The following is a 21,248-nucleotide window of genomic DNA, read 5'->3' as shown; positions in this document are numbered from 1 at the left end:
CTTTAGTGGATGTAAACAGAACATCCAAACCACAAGAACGCACATCACATGAGGAGGTCCATCAGGTGCACAGTGTGGATGCTGACTTCAGCCTCTACAGTCAAAGGTGGAGTTCTAGTGTTAGGTCCTGTGAGATCGGAGGGACAAAATCAACAGACCTGTGCACTTAAATGCACTCACATTGCCATAGTGCTTTTTTAGCCACACCAACATTGTCGCTTATCGCCCCCATGCCCAGCAGATATGGCATCCTACAACTTTTTTGTCATGGGCACTTTTTACACAGTGGAAGGAGTCCAAAACTGATTACAGATGCAGAGTTGGAAGTGATCAAAACAAGACTTCCAGGGAGAAATCTAAAAATAGAAGCCATGCTGAGATAAGCCTTAATTTAATCAAACGTGTTTTTGACTTTCATGGGCAAGTCAGTGAAGTTCAATACATCCTCTCCTTGTACAATTTTCTAGACACCAGCAATTACGGAGTCAGTATCTAGAATTTATGATGTTAAAAAATGCAGAGTTTTAAAATAGTTTTTTTTATTTTATTTTATTTTAACAAATACCTGATTACGTTAAGTGTGGCTGATATTTAACTTCTGGGATATAAAATATTATATTGTATTGTATCCTTTTATCTTGTGTAAAATTGCCATGTACCTATGTATAGAGATAAATCCTAAAAAAAATGTCATACTTGCTGATGGCATGTGGAGGAAAACTAGGAATACCTTCAGAAACCAGTGGACCTTGATAGCACTGAAGGATACAAACTATGATATCAGTTTAACAGTATGAAGATAAAGGCGTTATTTCCTGTGTAATTAACAACGTCAAGGTTTCGTAGTACAGCCGGGAAGGGGAGTATAATATTTAAATCTGTGCTGTTGTTCTACTAAGCTGCGGTGAAGGTCAGGCTTCCCACCGAGGGCTAGGAAATGAGCTTCCAGTGTGTGTGTGTGTGTGTGTGTGTGTTTGTGTGAACAAACCTGTCTGGGGAAAATGTGCATCGGTTTGCCCTCTTGGTGGCAGCTGAAGCTCATTTCATAGCTGTGATGTAGTTGAGCTTTGCATGAAGAAGGCCTATATCTGTGTTGTGAACATATCTATCTATCTATCTATCTATCTATCTATCTATCTATCTATCTATCTATATATATATATATATATATATATATATATATATATATATATATATATATATACATATATATATATATATATACATATATACATACACATACATATATATATGTATGTGTATATATGTATGTATATGTATGTATATGTATGTATATGTATATGTATATATATGTATATGTATGTATATGTATATATATGTATATGTATATGTATGTGTGTGTATATATATATATATATAATTAAAAAACTAAAAAAAACTCCCTATTAAATAATAAGTGAGGTAACACTTGGACTGCACACACAAGTAAAAGGAAACACATAGAAACACGGGAAAAGGAGTTATTGCGATCAGGTGATTAAGTTTAAAAATGTTTTAAGCTAGTTACTGTGAATATCAAGGGATTTAAATTTCTGTGGTTGTGCAAATATTGATCCACATGCGGTGCAGAAAATGTCACAAACTTGCTTCTCCAAATGGCTCCTTTTAAATCGTTAGAGGCTCACAGTAAGTTACTAAATCAGAAACCGATACACAATGCAGATGCTTTCTGTTGATCTCACACTCATTTATATTGTATGGTGGCCCTGAGAGGCCAAACGGACTGCAACTTCAGAAAACACTTGCAAAAAGAAAAATGCTGCAAAAAGAAAAACGCTGCAAAAGCACACACAACACAACGGAAATGTTTCTGGGGAGACAATAACCGGACGGACCACTTGCAAGTGTTTTCTGAAGTTGCAGTCCGTTTGGCCTCTCAGGTCCACCGTAATATTGTCTTCTTTTATTCTTTTTTTTTTGGGGGGGGGGGGGGGGTGCCACATTTTTCATGGTTGTGTTTTGTACTCTGTGTTTTAAATAGAGCTGCAGTTTTTATAATTCTTATACACCGTTTACCATTTTCAGGGGCTCAAATGTAACTGGATATTTCATTTACTCACTCATCGCGGCCGATTTCTTTCTTTATGATAAGCATTTGAAAGAAAATCTGTTTCAAGTAAATCATAGTTCTCCAACTTTAAAAGAAAAATCAAAATATCCAGAAAGACATGGAAAACATATATATGAGAACCATGCAAAAATTGCAACATTAAGTTTCATGCTTCTGTAAAAAGGAAAAACAGTAGTGAGCTCAGCAACGGCCTAGAGGTCTACAGAAGACGACAGTGGTGGATGATCTTATATCCAGCCAAGTGAGGAAAGCTCAACAGGAAGTAAACATGCCATTATCCCAGTCTATCATAAGCAGAAATAGAGAAAATACAAATGGTTCGCCACAGGGGGAAAAGCATCTGTGAGCCTAAAGGAAAGAAAGATGACATATTGCTAAAAACATAAGAATCAATAAGAGCAGTTCTCTAACTGCATTATTTAGACAGATAAAACTAAAACCTGTAACACAAGAACAGGAAGAAAAAAGTATGGAGAAGGTTTACAACGGCTCATAATCCAAAGCATACTACCACATACCTTATAAAAGTGTGTCAGTGTGATGCATGAGCATTCATTCATCACGCATTTATAAGTCCTTAGAAGGGCAATACAACACTGCTGCTTGTTTGGCTCAGTGGGTGAGCAGGTGACTATACACAACAGTGCAGCAGTTTAAGAAGTCTGACTCACGGTCCTTTGCTGGGTGTCTTCACCTTCTTTCTCTGTCTATATTGTCTTGTCACATAAGTTGTGGATTTATTGGATTTACGCTTGCTTTTCAATTTCAAGTGATTTTTGCATTTGTGGTGTTCTAATCATGTTGCTAACGGTTAAGTTACAGACCGCCCTCTGGTGGATAAACCATTCATTACATGGTTGTTTTGCATCCCTTCTTTACTGTTTTCATTTTCATTTTCATTTATTGGCCATTATAAATCCGAATACCAGTATATCACCAACTAAATAATCTCGACCAATCGACAAGGCTCTAATGAAATCATACAAGATAAACTTTGCTGTCCGTAGTGTTATATTCTGTTCAGAGTCATCTTAATGCAGCAAAGTGTTTGGATCAGTGTGGCCGCTGGATAGTGACCAGAATATACAGTAAAAGCTTTTTTGGGAGCTTTTTGAAAAAAAAAAACTAGTACTTTCAATGACCAGGTCCGTCACCGGATCTCACTGAGCAGCATTTCAGTAGCTGAAGACAAAACTGAAAGCAGAAAGGTTCATGAGTAAACAGCTGGAAACAGCTGCAGCAAAGGGTTTGGGAAAGCAACAAAGAGGGAAATCAAACGACTGACAAAGTATGAAAAATAACAGTTGTGTTGTCTTTTGCCTGTGCCTTTATGTGTTTATCTGCTTTACAAAATAGTTTGAAATGCATTGCTTCAATTAACTTGTTGTCTAACCTCCTTGTTAAAAAGATAATTAATGTTTTCTTGTATGTTGTGTGACACTTAAATAATTATTGACTTGTAGACAATTAACTGGCCACTCAGAGCTCCTGCTGATGCTCTGGGATCTGGATTCGATTTAATTTTGTGGTAGTGCTCTGTTTACACACAGAGCAATCTTTCAGTTAAAGAAATTCAAATGATTCCCGGGAGGAATTAACTGTGCGATGACTTTTTCGACAAGAGCATCTGTAGAGGCGGTGGCGTTTTTAGTGTCCGTTTCTCTAATTATTGTGCTGACAGGTCACAGAAGTGTGACATCTGCTAGTAGCGAGTGCATTAAATGCATTCGTAGGGAACAATACTGAGACAACAATGTGAGTTCTGCTTTGAAGATGGAATGAAATTATTCATTGTCAGAATCAGTCAATATTTAGCTGTGCTTGAAGTCTCAAGCACCTTTCATGTCCATCTAGAAAAGAAAAACCTTTGACATGGCTCCAAAAATCTGCCCGTGGTGATCCATCATTCTGTCCTTAGCATTCAGTAATTTTTAAGTGCACCTTGGCCTTTCCATCAGAGCTACTTGGCTGTTGAATACTGATGCTGTTTCTTTCCTCCTGAGATGAAAGCAGTGAAGGTAAGCCCTGAAATATAAACACCGTGCCCCTCGCTACATTAGGGCAGAGAAAAAAAATCATATTTTTGCATACTAATCCCGGATGAGAAACCAGGGCCCTGTTTCAGGAAGCCGGTTTAGTGGAAAAACTGAGTAAGTATACCCTGAGTTAACGAAAACTCTGGGTTTTCGGTTTCACAAAGCGAGTTCAGCTGCAGCCTGAGTGAGTCACTATGACGACACACTCCGTGAAGCTAACCTGCCCCCTAGCAGGTTTACTACAACTAACCCTGACTGTCTCCGCCCCTTTGTCGGAAACCTGACAGTAGGAAGTGTCGGACATGGCGTGCCACTTCCTTGAAGAGCCAGTAGATCGTGAAGCCCAAATTCTCCGCAGAGCTCTCCGCCGGGAGAGAGTGATCAGAGCGCGTTTGGACATTTTATCATTTCCTGATGATTTTCTGTGTGAACGTTACCGTTTCTCAGCACAATCTATAATTTATTTGGATAACATCCTCAGGCCATATATTACGCATGTGACACATCGCGGACATGCTCTCAGTTCATTGCATATTATTTGTATTGCACTTCGGTTTCTTGCAAACGGGAGCTTTCTGTATAATATTGGTGACGCTGAGCACGTTTCCAAGGCTACCGTCTGTCGGGCAGTCAGGAATGTTACAGTTGCACTGAAACGTCTCCTGTACTCGTTTGTGGTGTTCCCCGGTCACAGACCCACAAGATTTATCAAAGAGGGATGCCACAAAATTGCAGGTATCAGGATGACCAAAACTTAATGTATGATGTGGTGATACTTGGACTACTACTTAAATTGCACATTTATTTTCAGGGTTCCCAGGCGTGATTGGCTGTACAGATGGCACTCACATTCCAATCATTGCTCCTTCAGTAAATGAAGGAGACTATGTGAACAGGAAGTCTTTCCACAGCATTAATGTACAGGTACATAGTTCCCTGTAGCATGTCAAACTAACAAATTATTTCATTATAGTAATGGATGCTAATTTGTGTTCTCTGCACTGTGAAGATCATATGTGATGCTGCCAACATTATCACAAATGTGGAAGCCAAGTGGCCAGGCTCTGTCCATGACTCACAAATATTCCGTGAATGTACACTGAGCACAAAATTTGGACATGGTGAGTTGAGAATACTTTAAAATATATAAAGACCAATTGCTTCAGGGACATTTGAACTGAAGTGTATCCTTCTGTCTTAGGAGAGTTCACTGGCTACTTGCTTGGTGATAGGGGGTATCCATGTTTACCCTATTTGCTTACCCCTTACCCTGACCCTGAACCGGGCCCACAGCAGCGATATAATCTGGCTAATTGCAGGACAAGAGCCAGAATTGAAATGACTATCGGAATGCTTAAGGCCCGGTTCCAGTGCCTGCAAAGACTCAGGGTCACCCCAGAAAGGGCATGTGACATTATTGTGGCATGTGTGATTCTTCACAACATTGCCACAATTAGAGGAGAACACTGTCCTTCTGAACCAAACATCAGCAGTGATCCAAACCATGAACATCCTGACCCTCCCACGGACATACAAGATGGAAGCGCAGTCAGAGACACCATATGTCACAATCATTTCCTTTGACCCATCACCTCAACATGTTGAAAGAAGAATAAACAGATTTTTTGTTCAACTGGCTTTATTGGTCGCCTGTATTTCCTGTACACAAAGTATTAAAAGATGTAAACCTCATAAAGTGTCTCTGTTGCTTCCTCCTCTGTAACAGCTGTCAATGTTTCTTCATTATTTTCCTGTAGTAAAGAAATAGACAACATTGCTGTTCTACTGTAAACTCATATAATCTGTGGAGTATTACTCACAACTGCATGTTGGTCTGGCTCAACAGGAGGCTGCACCAGATGCAGTACACCATCACCATCAACTGATAGAATATGAGGTTTATACAGGTCACTTATAACTTACAAGGGACCAAATGGCAATTAACAAACATACCAAGCACCTTACACTTCATTGTCATTATGCTCTCAAAGACAACCAAGGCTGAGGGAAGGCAAAATCAGTCGGAAAATAACTTCACTACAAAATAATTCATTATGGTAAAGAGTTTATCAAATGAATGTGTCGCACTGCAAAGGTGACTGTGAAGAAAGGATGTATGCACATCATGTATTATTTTGAATTTGCCCCTTATGTAGGCACTTGTGTCTTGCGGGGTTATTGACTCAGAGGATGTCCCCGCAGAGATGCCTTCGGCCACAGGGCGCCCACTGTTTTGGCTGAGGGCCAACTGCTCAGCCTCTGTGAGTGGTGGTGGTGGAGGACCCCCACCTGTTTTTCGGGCCTCCGCTTTTTTTCTGTTGGCTATAACGGGCCACATTTGAGCATACAGAGTAAGCAAATATGTACTTGTAATGTGCTCAGATAATTTCAATAAGTGCTTACAGAAAGAAAATTAATGTAGCCTCTAACTGCAATTGATTTACATGGGACAAACAGACCAAGCACTATGGCTCATAATACAATTACACCTTACCTGTTTGGACTATATTTTTATATTTCATTTTTACTTGCTGCCAGGCACGTTTGGGGCCTGTTGGGTTGCACCTGCGCTCACATCACATCACAAAATAAAATGTATAAAATAACAAATAAAATAACATATGATAAAATAACGTGTTAAATGGGTGGAAATCCCTAGATCAATGTTTATATTAACACTCACGCATTGACTCTGTCGGCTATGTTTTGCCATGCATGCTCCCTGTCTTTTGCAGCTGTGGCTGTGTTACTTTTTTCCGCGGAATTTGCATGTTATCGGCATATGCTGCCATCAGAATTTCGGCCTCAAGCGCTGTGAAATACATTGACCGCGCCTTCTTTCCCTCCGTCTCCATGGTGACTCGCTTAATCTGTGCTCCGCTTATCAGGGCTTTATGTATCCTCGTCCGCGCGCTTCACTTGGGGTTAAAGCAACTCCGCGTTGACTGAACTAATTGTTATCAGCCTTTCTGAAACGGAATATTCCGAGTTGGACAGTTCGGGGTTACTCAACCGTGAGTGTCGTTTTTCACTCTGAGTTTTCCAAACCGGCTTCCTGAAACAGGGCCCAGGTCTCAGCTTTGGTTGTTGTCACTCTGTGATCCTCCTGCCAGTGTGTATATATTTGTGTGCATATTATGGTGGAATAAATTACAATAAAAGTAAAAAGTGCAAATATTGATGGGCTTTAATACGATTAGTCAGAAGCTCACATTTCATTCTGCTTGAACTGAAACTGAAGAGTCGACTAAAGGATGTGTTTTTCTGGTGTTTTTAATGTGGAAAAGCATGTGCTGATAACTTGCACGAAGATAAATATCTATCTAATACTGTGCAATAGCCATGATTGGCCTTTTGTTATATTACTCCCTTATTCCTAAATGGAATAACTTCATTTTCACACAAATGACAAAGTGAAAAACATTTGCTTGAAATTCTTGCAAATTTTCTTTTAAAAAATGTACATTGTAAGTATCCACAACTTCTGCCATGACACTCTAAATTGTAATTTAGGAAATGCATTTTGTGTTTACTTGTGTTATCTTTGCCTGATATTTAAATTTGTTTGATGATCTGAAACATTAAAGTGTGACAAACATACAAAACAACAGGAAATCGGGAAGTGGGCAAACACTTTTTCACATCACTGTACTCTCTGGATGCACTATAGCAGCTGTCACAGGAGCAGCTGTTGCATGACAGCAACACAGATTTTAACGTTCTTCTTTTTTCTTTTTTTTAAACTTCATTCATTGTGGTTTATTTCAGGCTTTTGAAGATCACAGAATGCTATCACACTCAGAAAACTAAAATCATAAAATATGTATTCAGAGTTAAAAGATAACCTTCCTGCTTTTCTCCGCTGTTTTGTAGAGCTCTGAAGTTCTGCGGCCCAGGAGGACCCCCCCATGTGAAGCTTGTTATCGAATGGGAGCCAAGCACCAAAGAATGGTAAGGACTGAACACATTTTAATGCTTTAAAAATGTGCAGAACTCAAAATTTTATAGTGTTGGCTGTTGTCATCTTGGGTGACATGGTAAACACAATTCTGCCACTGAATTAGACCAATCCACTTTGTGTGTGGTCCAGTTTATTTGGCAGCATCCAGGAGGAAGTAGTGAAAGATGCAGAGAGCGTGAGGAACCAGCAGCAGCAGCACCTTCAGCAGCATAGCTGTACCTTGGATGAGTGCTTTAAGCTGTACACCAAAGAAGAACAGGTAAGTAAGAGGAATACAATAAGCTTTTGTTCTTACACGGTTATAACATAACATTTGCATTGGAGGTTTCATCTCCCTGAATTTCATGAAACAAGTGTAATTTAATCTCCAGATTTTAATTTACACTCCAAGTCAAAAAGGCCACATAAGTATTTAGAAAAAATAAAAGGTCCACTGTAGCACCTTTTACTTGCTTACATGCTTACTGATTTATTGATTTCAACACCCATATGCACAGTCTGATGTCAGAAATCAACAGATGTCTATAAAATTATCAAACAGAGACAATGGTCTGTTGCATTTGCCAATTCAACTAGAATACATGTCACGTATCCTCCTTAGTTTTCTTTCTTTCTTTCTGTCTTAACCTGTCCTTTTTGGCATTTTGCTACAATTGGCAAATGGAAAATCAGCATTGCACATAATAATAAATTATTGAATTATTAATGTACAATGCTAGTTTTTAATGCATTAATTTGTGCTGAAATCATGTCTAATATTTAAGATTTAAAAAACTGATATAGATAATTAATACCTGGAGCTGACTTTCTGTGCTTAGCTTTTGTACTTGTCTTTTATTGTACTTGCTGTAATATTTCAGTCGGGTGGTGTCTGTTCTCTGGAAAAAAAATAAAGGCAGCTGGACTTTAGGTTTGTGAATATGTTTCACCTCTCATCCAGGAGGTTTCTTCAATTCTGGCGTGTGTGTGTATGTGTGCAAATTACCCAGATTAGTCAGGACATCACGCACAAACTGACTCTGTAATCTCTCATCAGGTCATATTCACACATATGCTCAGTATGGTGCTACTCATGTCTCACAGACTCGCACACAAACTTGGCATATTTTAATCTTAATTGTACCGCTCAACAGCCACTGAGAGGGAAAGCTCTTCCACATTACCTTCCTGTTTTGCTTGCGCATGGGCATGACACCAGGTCAAGGACTAATATTTCTGACATCCAGATAGTTTTCTAGACGAATCCTTTCTGCTGTCTGAAAAAATACCTAATGTTTTTTCAGACCTAATGAAAGGTAATGTTGTACTATTATTACTTATGCTTGGCTGGTCGTATTCACATGCTATAGTACTATTTTAATTTCATAGCAGTGATAAACATGTGTAGGGCAGACTATTCAATTCAAAGCAGTTTTATTTATACTGCACCAAATCACAACAACAGATAGTCCTGCTCTGATTGGCTATCACCAATGGAAGCAGGGCAGAGATGTGATGCTGCTCCTCAGAAGCCTAGATGATAGTGATGGGTCGTTCGCGAACGAAATGGCTCTTAGAGCCGACTCTTTGAAGTGAACGACGCAAGCCGGCTCCTTATTGGGAGCCATGAGGGGTTTTTTTTGTTTTGTTTTGTTTTTTCTTTCTCTCACCCTCTCTCTCGCCCTTTTTTCCGCTAAACTCCGCATGCGCAGCATGTACTTTGCGCTGGGCAGAGGGGGGAGGGGCGTTAGTTACACTCGCAGTAGCACAGGAACAGAGCCAGAGAGAAAAAGAGCGAGGGACAACAACGTCACATTAGAAAGGTATAGTAGATTCAGAAATCATGCAGGCCCATATGACAGAGAATGTGCATCTTCTTTTTGTTTTAATATTTTAAAATATATTTAATTGTGTTGTGGTTTTCAGTGTTTTGTGTTGTTTCACGTTAAATTTGTTTAAAAGGAAAAAGCTGAAAATTTAAATAGTTAAAAGTTTAAAATGTAAATAGTTGTTTGTTGTATTATACGATTTATTTATTACATTTTATGTGGAGTGAATAAATAAAGTATATTTATGGTGGCCCTTAGAGACAAAGCACGTACAAAGTCCAAAACGCGTAAAAACTCCAAAACGCGTAAAAACTCAGACGCACGTACAAACTCAGACAACTCAAAAGACAACAGAAGTGCTCCAGGATGCTAGGGCGCAGTGTTGAGCTTTTGTTACCTAGTGGCTACACAAGCCAGGAAGTATCAACAACCGGATTTGGTGTGTGGTAGTAACATTTTTTAAATTATTTGAATAAATATGAGTGCTTGTCCATAAATGCACAAACAATACACACATGCTTTCAATTGTGTAATTTAAGTGATCTGGGTAGCTCTGTTTTGGAAGTTCAGTTAATGCTAGAAATGTGTTTTGGAGTTTGTATGTGCTTTGTCTCTAGGGGCCATACGTGAACATATATAAATAAAACCACTTTTTTTACATTAGTAATTCCTTTTCTGCATAATTTTATATTATTGTTAATAATAAATTAATTAAAGCAACAAAACAACCTGAAGAGCCGGTTCGGAGCCGAAAGAGCCGGCTCTTTTTAGTGAGCCGAGCCGAAAGAGCCGGATCTCTAAAAAGAGCCCGAAATCCCATCACTACTAGATGACAGACCCAGATGGATGTGGGGATAACAAAAGTGCAAGCAAGGAGCACTGAGATGACATTAAAGGTGCAAGTTCTAGTGAGCGAGTGTATGTAATGGGAATGACTGAGATGAAGAGCTGCTGAGTGGGGATCAAATGATAGAGAAAAGACAGGAAGGAGTGAGGGCATCAGCTTGTCAGATGCAAAATGACAGGGTCTGAAGTGAGAGGTGAGTTGGTGCTGATAGAAGGATAATGGAATGAAAAAGCCAGAGTAGTCAAGTGACAGCCACAGTTTGTGTGCCGTAAAAGCAAAAAGTGCCATCAGTTCAGCAGTAAGACTGCATATCAGTGCTGTACCACAGGGTAACTCGTTTTACACAGTCCATTTACAGTTCTTGGGGAAATTAAAGCATATTTATATGACTCAAGCAAAAACAATATCTAACATACGATGCTGTGAAAACGTCTTTCTTCCCTTGCTGGTTTCTTAGAATTTTGAATATTTGTCACAATGACATGTTTTTAAAATTTTAACATTACATAAAGATAATGTGGGTAAATGCAAAGTGCAGTTTTTAACCCTCTCAGGCTCAAATTAAACTTTTTCTTGCTAATGCACAGTCCTGCAGTGGTACTTCTGAGTAAAAAAAAACTCATAAAATATGTATGTGGGGTAATCAGGTTGTTAGTTTTTAACTGTTGCAAATCGGCACCGCCTGCCTTGAGAGGGTTAAATGATGGAATAAAGATATCTAGTGTAAACCTACCTGGTCCTATGTGAAAAAGCAATCCCCCCGTTAAATCAATCATGCCACACCTGTTAAATCAAGATATCATCTGAATAGAACATGCCCAACAAAGTGAAGTAGGCTCCTCCCACTATCTAAATAAACATTTGTTGTGGGTGACTTAATGGACCATCAGTTCTGCTCTCTGCTAGAAAGTCCTGAAGGGGAATGTCTGGCCATCAGTTCATACCCTGAAGCTCCAAAACACAGACGCTATTCCACCTCTTATTGGCTTAAAATGTTTTTTGGAGTTTTTTTGTCCTAGTGATAGTCAGACTCAAATCACATTGAAATGCTTTGGCTGTTCATGCTCAAAACCCCCCAAATGTGGCTAAATTAAAACAATTCTAGAAAGAAAAATTGTGATGTGAAAGACTGATTGCCAGTTATTGGAGTTGCTTAATTGCAGTTCTTGCTCCCAAGGATGGAACAATCAGTTATTAGGTTCAGGGGGTAATCCTGTTTTCACACAGGACCAGGTTTATTCCTTAGTATTAACACCAAATACTGCATTTCATTTTTATTAATGGCCTCAGAAACACTCATACTGTAGAAATCACATTATCATCACCAGATGATTTCTCCTACACTTTATCAAGTATTGTCTCGTTGGCTGTTGATTATAGGACTCAACTCTATATACCTTAAAAATTTACAGGTTTCAAGGTAAGACAAGGCCAATAAAACCCAGATTAAAGGCCAAAGGTCACTATGTAAAATCTCAAAGAGTGAACAAAAACAGTCTATCTGGGAAAGGATGTTATAGATTGTTCGTAAATAATAATAAATGACACCCGTGCAGCTGTGTAAAGCCCAAGATTAGGTGATGAATACAATGTAAATGCATCTGGCTGGTCTCAAATGACAAAAGAGTTAGAGAAAAGAAACAGGCAACCAAAACAGTGTGCACTACTGAGAAACAGAGCTGTCACAAGCATACAAAAATATGAAGCTAACCCTGCAAGAGTATTTAGAGTCTGTGAGAAGCTGTACAGAAACAGAATCAAGTCAGTTTAGGAGCTGGAGGTAATGACAAAATGTCTAACGCCTGCTGTAGATATTTTGTGTATTTTTTTTAAACCCTAATAAGGATTGTCTTATGGATCTTTTTAAAATAAATGTAAAAAGAAAAATGATGGTTCCCATTTAGAATCGTTGTTACTGTGGAAAATTCTAACATTCTATGTGAAAGTGAGAGCTGAGCCGTGTTTGTATTCAGTGCTCTTTTTTTTCGTTCTTTTTTCCCCCATCTGGTCGCCAGCAAGATTAAGACTAAAATCTTTGGTTGCTGATCTTATTCACTTGTTATAAACCTATGACATGCTTTGGCTTTTGAGGATGAATTCTCTTAAGTCCTTTGTGGTTTCTTTGTAATTGTTCCATTATAAATTTTATTAATCACACAAAGAACTAGAGAGAGAAACCAATTATGTCATCAGCCAGTCTTTCACACCGCCTAAAGTACCTGGGTACATGTTGCTTGGTCCCTGTGTGAGTTTTCTGTGGTTGCTTTTGTCCAAACTCATAAGACATGCACGTAAGGTCAACGTGGGTGGATGTGAGTCAGTGTTTACTCCAAATCGTCAGCTGAGACTGTCTACTATTCCCCCAGCCACTCCCAAAGTATAGCTAATTTAAAGATACTTCATTATATTAGCAGTTATTGACCTTAAATGTGTACTTTCTAGTAGTTTATAGTTACTTTACATTGCATATATTTAGGCATATTATACAGTTTATTTTTGTTTAGTTAACATTTTACAAAAAAAGAAACAAAAAGAAAAGAAAAATGTTGTGTTTTCTGACAATACCTACTAATGTTTGTACAAGCACCAGTGAAATGCCAGAGTTTTTTTCTTTTCCAGTGGTTCTGGAGAGAGGAGCTCTTTTATTTTTTTAGGGTGCTGATGTTGGCTGGGATGAAATGGTATCTTAAAGGCTAAAGTCACGGAACAAATGTCTCATTGCGCATTAAACATTGCTCCCTGATTGACTACAGATTTTAGATTTTTTTAGTTATCTAAATAAATCATGTGGCCTTTGGTGTATTCAAACACCGTGTTTATTCTACTCGAGCTATTTTGCATAATATTGCCTCTTTAAGTGAGATAAAAAGGCTTTCAAGCTATCAGTGACAGGCAATATGTTGGGCTGGAAAAAGAAGTTTGTCATATAATAGTTAAAAATGTCATTAGTGAAGTAAAACTACTCTTTTGGAAGGAAAACAAAACAGGCAAAGGTTTAGGCAAGCCTTCAGCAATTTTGTTGAAGTAAATATGTGAGCAAAAACCTGTTCAGTGAGCCTCTTTCAAATGCTAATGTTGCTTTTTATTTCACAAACTTAAAAAAATAAAATTAAACATTAATGGAGGCTTGTAGACTCTACTGTATATGAAGCTAATTAAATCTTTCTGTTCCTTGGAGTTCATTTCAAGGTCTGGGACACTTTTAAGCTGGCTGGCACACACAGCGTGCAGAAGAGGAACCGTGAAAGCTCTCCGACAGAGCAGCTTGGGTTTCTTGAATTACTTCATGGTGGACTATGGGTTATGGTTTGGATATTTGTCCTGTTAAAGAACTTTTATATTAGTTTCTTTAACAAACTGAATGACATTTGCTAATATGTAGTGGAGTCCACTCTTTTTGTGTTTTTCCAAACAGAGCTTTGGTGATTGTGGTCAAAGAACACATGTTTAACTCCTGCTTAGCTTTTTTCTGATTTTTGTTTCCTTATTTTCTTGAGAACTGTGTACATGGCTGTGAGGTTGTAAAGTTTTCTTCTCATGAGCTTTGCCTGTATATTAGCATGGACAAAACAATAATGCAACACCAAACCCGTGTCAGCCAAACTACTCTGCAGCTCTTTTGCTATATGTATCAGATCGTGTGTTGCCTTTCTGTCCAACCGACATGCAGTTTTTGCCTGAAAGATATTTTAATGTCCCACATTTTCCTTTAACTGCCATTTTAATAACATTTCTGACAGTGGAAATTGCAAATCTGAAGAACTTTGAAGTGTTTTTACATCATTTCAAACTTCTAAAGCATAACTTACCTTAATTTTAGATCCTCAACCAGTTGCTCTCTTTGATTGAATAGAATTTCATAGCTGCTGTGAAAGTGGGGCAGTGACTACTGACAACTCTTGACAGTTTAAAAGGTTTATTTTACAACAAAAAGCTTATTTAATTTAATGTTCACCATCTATTTTGTTTAAGAATCTGAAGTCTTGTCATTGGAAAGTGGACAAAACAAGTGAAAGAATCAAAGTGGCTACCATGGGAAAATAAATGCCGTAGATGGGTAAATATACTGTGCATTTTAAAAAAAACACTAGTATATCTGAGCAACTGGAACTTTTTATGGCACTCTATATTATTGGATTACTGTATTTCAATATTATATATAAAAAAAACTACAAAATATATTTTAAACTAGCATGTGCTTTAAAATAGTGTCTGCTAATTAAATTCTGTGTACTTACATAAAGTAAAAGCATCAAACGTTGAATTCATTTCCTTAAAGGTACAGTTTGTTAACAGTGTTTAGATATTTTAGACATTCTAAAAAAAATCAGTAATAAATGCATGTTTGGGACCGAACAGTAGAGTTAGTAACAGCAAGCGAACATAGAGGAGCATTTACAGGTTAGAAGACAGATTCTCTTAGGAACTAGTAGAGCCCAGAAACAGATCTATAAGAGGGCGAATACTGGAGTTTTTCTCCACCTTACTAGTCATGTGAGTTTGTTTGTATGAAAAAGAGAAAAATATAGACCTCAGGACAAAGGATGTTACATCATGTTACAGTTATTCCCCTTTTTCTTCCTGAGATGGAAATTGGGAAAAAAATTAAATGAAATAAACAACAAAACAAAAAACATCGGTGTGGATAAGATGAGTCTTAGAAGATGGAACATGCAGGCAAAGTCTGCTGAGTGTAGAGCTGTGCAGGTAGAGAGCACTAATGTTGGAGGAATGGTGTGATGAGCAGGCACGTGAGTGCTGCAGAAGAATTACTGAACAACAGAAACGTTGTTGGGCAGTGAGGTGATGAGACGGCTGGTCCAAAACTAACAGTTGTGCAAGCTGAACATCCAAGATATGACGAATAAACTTCAGTTCAGCATAGCACAATGCCTCAGCGTACCCAGCACACTGGCATGCATGAGCTGATAAGCCCCAGGTGTGCACGGTGACTGGAGTGGAGCTCGGAGAGTGGGAGATGACAGTGCAGCATCTACAATTCACAAAATTTAACAAACCAGAAGAGACAAGGACACAAACCAAATGAAGATGAGAACACAAAACAAAGCAAAAAGAGGAAAAATTGAATAAAATGATTTGCTTTTTTTAGATGGCGAATATAACTCTAGTGTTTAAATATAAAGAAGCATATATTCAATTCAATTTTATTTATACAGCCCCAAATCACGACAACACTCACCTTAAGGCACTTTAGATTGTACGGTAGATCCTACAATAACACATACAGAGAAAAAACCCAACAATCATAGGACCCCCTATGAGCAAGTGCTTTGGCAACAGTGGGAAGGAAAAACTCCCTTTTAACAGGAAGAAACTTCCGGCAGAACCAGGCTCAGGGAGGGGCGGGGCTATCTGCTATCTGGGGTGAGAGAAGGAAATCAGGATAAAAGACATGCTGTGGAAGAGAGCCAGAGATTAATAACAAGTATGATTCAGTGCAGAGAGGTCTATTAACACATAGTGAGTGAGAACGGTGACTGGAAGAATGCTCTTTCTGGACTTTAGCTCAGCATTCAATCATATCATCCCGGAGATCCTGGTCTAGAAACTGTCTCACCTGGGACTCTCCACCCCCATCTGCCTCTGGATCAAGGACTTCCTGACAAATAGACCACAGTCTGTCAGACTCGGCCCCCACCTGTCCAGCACCATCACACTCAGCACCGGGTCTCCACAAGGATGTGTTTTGAGTCCCCTCCTGTTTACGCTCTACACATCCAACTGCTCCCCTACCCATCTCTCAAACACCATCATAAAGTTCGTGGATGACACCACAGTGGTTGGACTCATCTCAAGGGGTGATGAGTCGGACTACAGAGATGAGGTCAACAGACTGACTGAGTGGTGTTCAGTTAACAACCTCCAACTGAACACCACGAAAACTAAAGAACTTATCTTGGACTTCAGGAAGGGCAGAGCAGACCCGGCCCCACTTTACATTCACGGGAACTGTGTGGAAAGGGTACACTCCATGAGGTTTCTGGGCATGCAGATCTCTGATGACCTCTCCTGGACTGCAAATACCATGGCGGTGGTAAAAAAGGCCCAGCAGCGTCTCCACTTTCTGAGAGTGCTCAGGAGGAACAACCTGGAGGAGAGGCTGCTGGTGACATTTTACAGAGCCACCATAGAGAGCATTCTAACGTACGGCATAACAACATGGTATGCAGGGTGCTCAGCTGCGGACAGGAAAGTACTGCAGAGGGTCATCAACACAGCCCAGAAGATCACTGGCTGCTCTCTGCCCAGCCTGGAGGTCACTGCAAACTCTCGGTACCTCAGCAGAGCTGGCAATATCATCAAGGACTACTCTCACCCCAGCAACCAACTGTTTGAACTATTACCATCAGGCCGACGGTACAGGTCACATAAAACCAGGACAAACAGATTCAGGGATGGCTTCTTTCCCAGAGCGATCACCGTAGTAAATAAGCACAAATACAATTGAACCTGCTTAGCTATACCATACCGTCACTGCCATTATATTATGCTGCTATTCATACTGTCATTATATTAATGCTGCTATCCTGTATATATCGTACTTACTATTGTTTGAGTACTTGCGATTGTTTTATTGTACTTTTTATATTTTACATTTATATTTATTATTGAATCTTGCACCAAGGGAGTGGCACTCCAATTTCGTTGTACTCTGTACAATGACAATAAAGGCTATTCTATTCTATTCTATTATTTAAGACCTTGTATGTGAGGAAAAGGACTTTGAATTCAATTCTGGATTTAACAGGAAGCCAATGAAGGGAGGCCAATATGGGACAAATATGCTCTCTCTTTCTAGTCCCTTCAGTACTCTTGCTGCAGCATTTTGGATTAACTGAAGGCATATAGAAGGATAACCTTACTAAGCACAGTGATTGCAAATAGTTTCTCTGAAAACAAAATCTGTGCTAGCAGCATCTGTAAGACTATAACAACAAGCTGGCAGCTGGTAAATAATTTTTGTGCAGTTCACTTATCAACATGTTATAGCTTACATCTATTCCCACATAATATAATGATGCAGGAAAAACTGTTACAGCTGTGTCCAAAAGTCCACTCATACAAACAGGAATTAGGGAGTTTTTCTTTATATGTATTTTACCTAAGTCAGGGTAAAATGGAGAAACATTTTGCTAACCTTCAGCACAGCTTTTTGAAACAATGTGTTATGAACTAAGCAGTACATGTAAAGTCTAAATAAAAAGATTTTAAAAAAAAATACCTTAAGTCTGCATTCTTTCTAATAGCCAGCAGGTGGCGCCTCCTCTGGTTGTGTCAAAGCTTCAGGTTGAATATAAGACCACAGAGAAATGGCCCACAGCGTGTCCTTTCTCTGTGACCTCAGAAAACACTTTCCTGATTAGTTTATGGGCTCAGCCATTAGTTTCCGGTCATCCTGAATGCAACATGAAATGCTTTGTAACTGCAGACGGGAGTCTCATTGATCTAAAACACTGAACGAACCCAAAATGGTAGACTTCTCCATAAACAGAGTTGGTACTATATTCCCAAAATGCAAGCAATTCTGTTGCTCAAACTTGTCTATTGTAGGTTTTATTCATTTTTAAATTATTGAACATTATTCATTTAAATTACACTACACTCCTTCTCTGTCCTTGTTTGTTAACTTGGACACAAATAAAAGATCAGAAAAATCCTGAACTTAATGAGGATGAGTGATAAATGAAATGAAAATCACAAATGTTAACGAGCAGTAAACCTTGTCACATCTTGTAGTCAGGCAAAAATGCCTGCCTGGCCTAACAGGTCTGCAGAGCATTTCTTGAAAAGTGAAAGTGTTTTCTGAATTTAAGAAAATCAAGCTATTCGGGGCTTTTTTTGTTTGTTTTTCTTTTTACTTTATACTGCTGCTTGTTTTAGATTAACAAAGGTTTAGCAGCAAAGGCTCTTCTTAGAAACGGACAATTTGGGTTTTGTCCTGTGACATTATAACAATTTATATTGTAATCTTGCAGCCTTGGTCACTGAGCACCAAAGACAAAACCTTTTATCCTTTTTGTTTTTGCTCTTTAAGTCTGACTCCTCAAAGTTTATGACAAGTTGGCAGCTTGAAAATAATTTTTGGCAGTCCTGCAGTCAGGCCGTTGTTATATAGATGTCTTGTCATTGCTTGTGTTTATGGGGCAACACACATTATAATGGTGCTTTGTACCCAAGAACAAAATGTCAGTATAATCTCAGTACTAACAATAGTAAACAGCACATCATCTATACAAACTCTAAAGAAACACAGAAGAGATTTTTCCCACCACAGCAGCAAGATGTGCATGATGAAATCTCCTTTATGGTTTAGTTTATTATCCTCTAATATAATTATCTCATTCTGAACCCAAACCTTGGCCCTAAAGCCAAATTCCAACCCTCTGAAGCTCTCAGAAAAAAAGCACAAAGTCATAGTCAAAACTTATCCACTTTCTCAAAATCCTTCCTCCCAAGATCTAAAACCAAAACCAGTCTTTACAAAGGTAGTCGTACATGTGCACACACATTGACACACACAGTAGCATAGCAATCGTACTGCATGTGCCTCAGTGGACACTGGTATTCAAGAGTAATTTCTCTCTTTGAGAGCTCACAGAATAAGTAGTTGTAACAAGTTAGATACACTGTGTGTCCCGACGCTACAGGCAGACACACTTGTTTCCATGGCTAATTACTTGTTTGTATAGCGCTCGTTTCTTGTGCACCTCGACTCTCCCCGTTGTGTTCATCACATCTTTTCATAAGCCTGCAATTGTTCCTCTCACTCCAAACTCCTCTCCCTCTGGTTCAGGAGTGCTACTACATGAATAGGGGAGAGCGATTGGACTACATGTAACAGCCTCAGCTAGCACTGAACCCGAACCACCTCCCCCTTCTCTTCTCCCTCTGCCGAGCCACAAACCACACCCCTAACTCCAACAGTAGCTTTATTTGTTTATTTATTTGTAAGAGACCCTGCACAAAAGCCAGCCAGAGAATTGACACATTGTACCAGATTTGATTAGCGTTTGCAGTTTCTTGGCAGGTAATATTTATCTGGTCACTTATTGCTATAGCAAGTGTAACCCACAATCAGACTTGCAGCTCAAAGGGCAACAGTGTGTGAAAGGGAAACATAGTTTTTCTTTATGGAAGAGAATCTAAACATGTTGTACTGCACTTTTGTGAGAGAGGCTCTGCTTTTTTGAAAACAAAACACAAAGTCTCAGTGGGCAGCGCTGACTTATTGTCTGCCTTTCAAAACCCGCCTGTAACCATAGCAACTGTAAATGTTAGGTTTCTAGCCATGAGACAGTTGTAGTAGGATTAACTGACAGCGTGTGTGCACAGGACATTTTTTAGCCTAAGGGCATTATTTATATAATAATTTTTGTGAAGTTGTCCATTTTTCCTCTGAGTACTATGACGAGCTGATGCAGCTAAAGGCATTTTTCCTGTCCAAGCAATCTTTGAGATGTCAGTCACAAACAAGTGAACCTTTTACCATTCTTTAGATTTGCCAGTCTGCAGCACAGACCTCTAAACCATAAAGCAAGAAGAGAAAAATCCCAAGATGATGCATTTTAATATGTTGAGCTAATGAAAGTGTATTTAAGGTGACCATGGCTTAGGCAGTAGAATAGATTTATCGGTAATTGGAGGGGTGGTGTACTTTTTTTTTTATCAATGGGTCCTTTAGTCTGCATGTCAAACGCACCTCAAAATTGCTCATCATTTATCATCTGCGTGTGTGTTTGGGGGGTATTTTGTAGCATCATATGAAGAGCTTTGTGAATGAGTAGAGCACTTTTAGTGGTCAATAAGATGAGTAATGTGCCATACAAAATCCAGTCATTTTATCCTCTATACAGTGACTTCAAAGCACCTTAAGGTGCTTCTGTGAAGATGAAAAACCAAAGACGAGGAAAGCGAGAAAATTGTTCCACCCTTAAGTGGAACAAGGACAAGACTTTAATTCAAAAAGCTTTCATGCAATCAGGCATCATTATGACAAAACTAAACGTGTGAAAAAATTAATCAGGCAAGCTTTTATTTTTGATCTGGGAAAGGCAAATGAAAAATAGATTAATATCACCTGCTTTATTTATGTAACTATGCACCTAATTGATGTAAATATTGATTCCAGCTTGCACCAGATGATGCCTGGAAGTGCCCCCACTGTAAGCAGCTTCAACAGGGTATGGTGAAGATGAGCCTGTGGACTCTGCCAGACATACTGATCCTCCATCTCAAGCGCTTCCGTCAGGTAGGCCAGCTTCAAAGTGGTCTCAAGTGAAGACTTTCATCTTGATCATTACATTACTACTACAGTCATCAAAATAATTTATTTAAAAGATGTCTATGGTAGTAACAAACACCTGAGGAACTATTATCTGACTCTACACAGACAATTTGACAATTTATAGAGGAGCCAGATACAGTATTCAAGAAATATGAATACACGCCTTTGAAATGACTAAAATTAACGTGATTTCAAATA

At 38.8% G+C, this 21,248-nt stretch overlaps 1 protein-coding gene across 1 annotated transcript in view; it reads left to right on the top strand.

The window, feature by feature from the left end:
• usp43a (ubiquitin specific peptidase 43a) overlaps window positions 1-21,248 on the top strand; it is a 149,023-nt gene that overhangs the window by 106,963 nt on the left and 20,812 nt on the right. Inside the window, exons 10-12 of the mRNA XM_085354953.1 lie at window positions 8,002-8,079; window positions 8,219-8,348; window positions 20,895-21,014. Of these exons, the coding sequence (XP_085211079.1) occupies window positions 8,002-8,079; window positions 8,219-8,348; window positions 20,895-21,014 (328 nt within the window). The remainder of the gene's footprint in view (window positions 1-8,001; window positions 8,080-8,218; window positions 8,349-20,894; window positions 21,015-21,248) is intronic.

Source organism: Diplotaxodon limnothrissa, linkage group LG6 (assembly GCF_057381915.1).
Source record: "Diplotaxodon limnothrissa isolate DT_005_m linkage group LG6, D_limnothrissa_male_GT1.1, whole genome shotgun sequence".
Classification (NCBI taxonomy): domain Eukaryota; kingdom Metazoa; phylum Chordata; class Actinopteri; order Cichliformes; family Cichlidae; genus Diplotaxodon; species Diplotaxodon limnothrissa.
The sequence above is the reverse complement of the archived record's forward strand: the minus strand, read 5'-3'. Positions and strand labels throughout refer to the sequence as shown.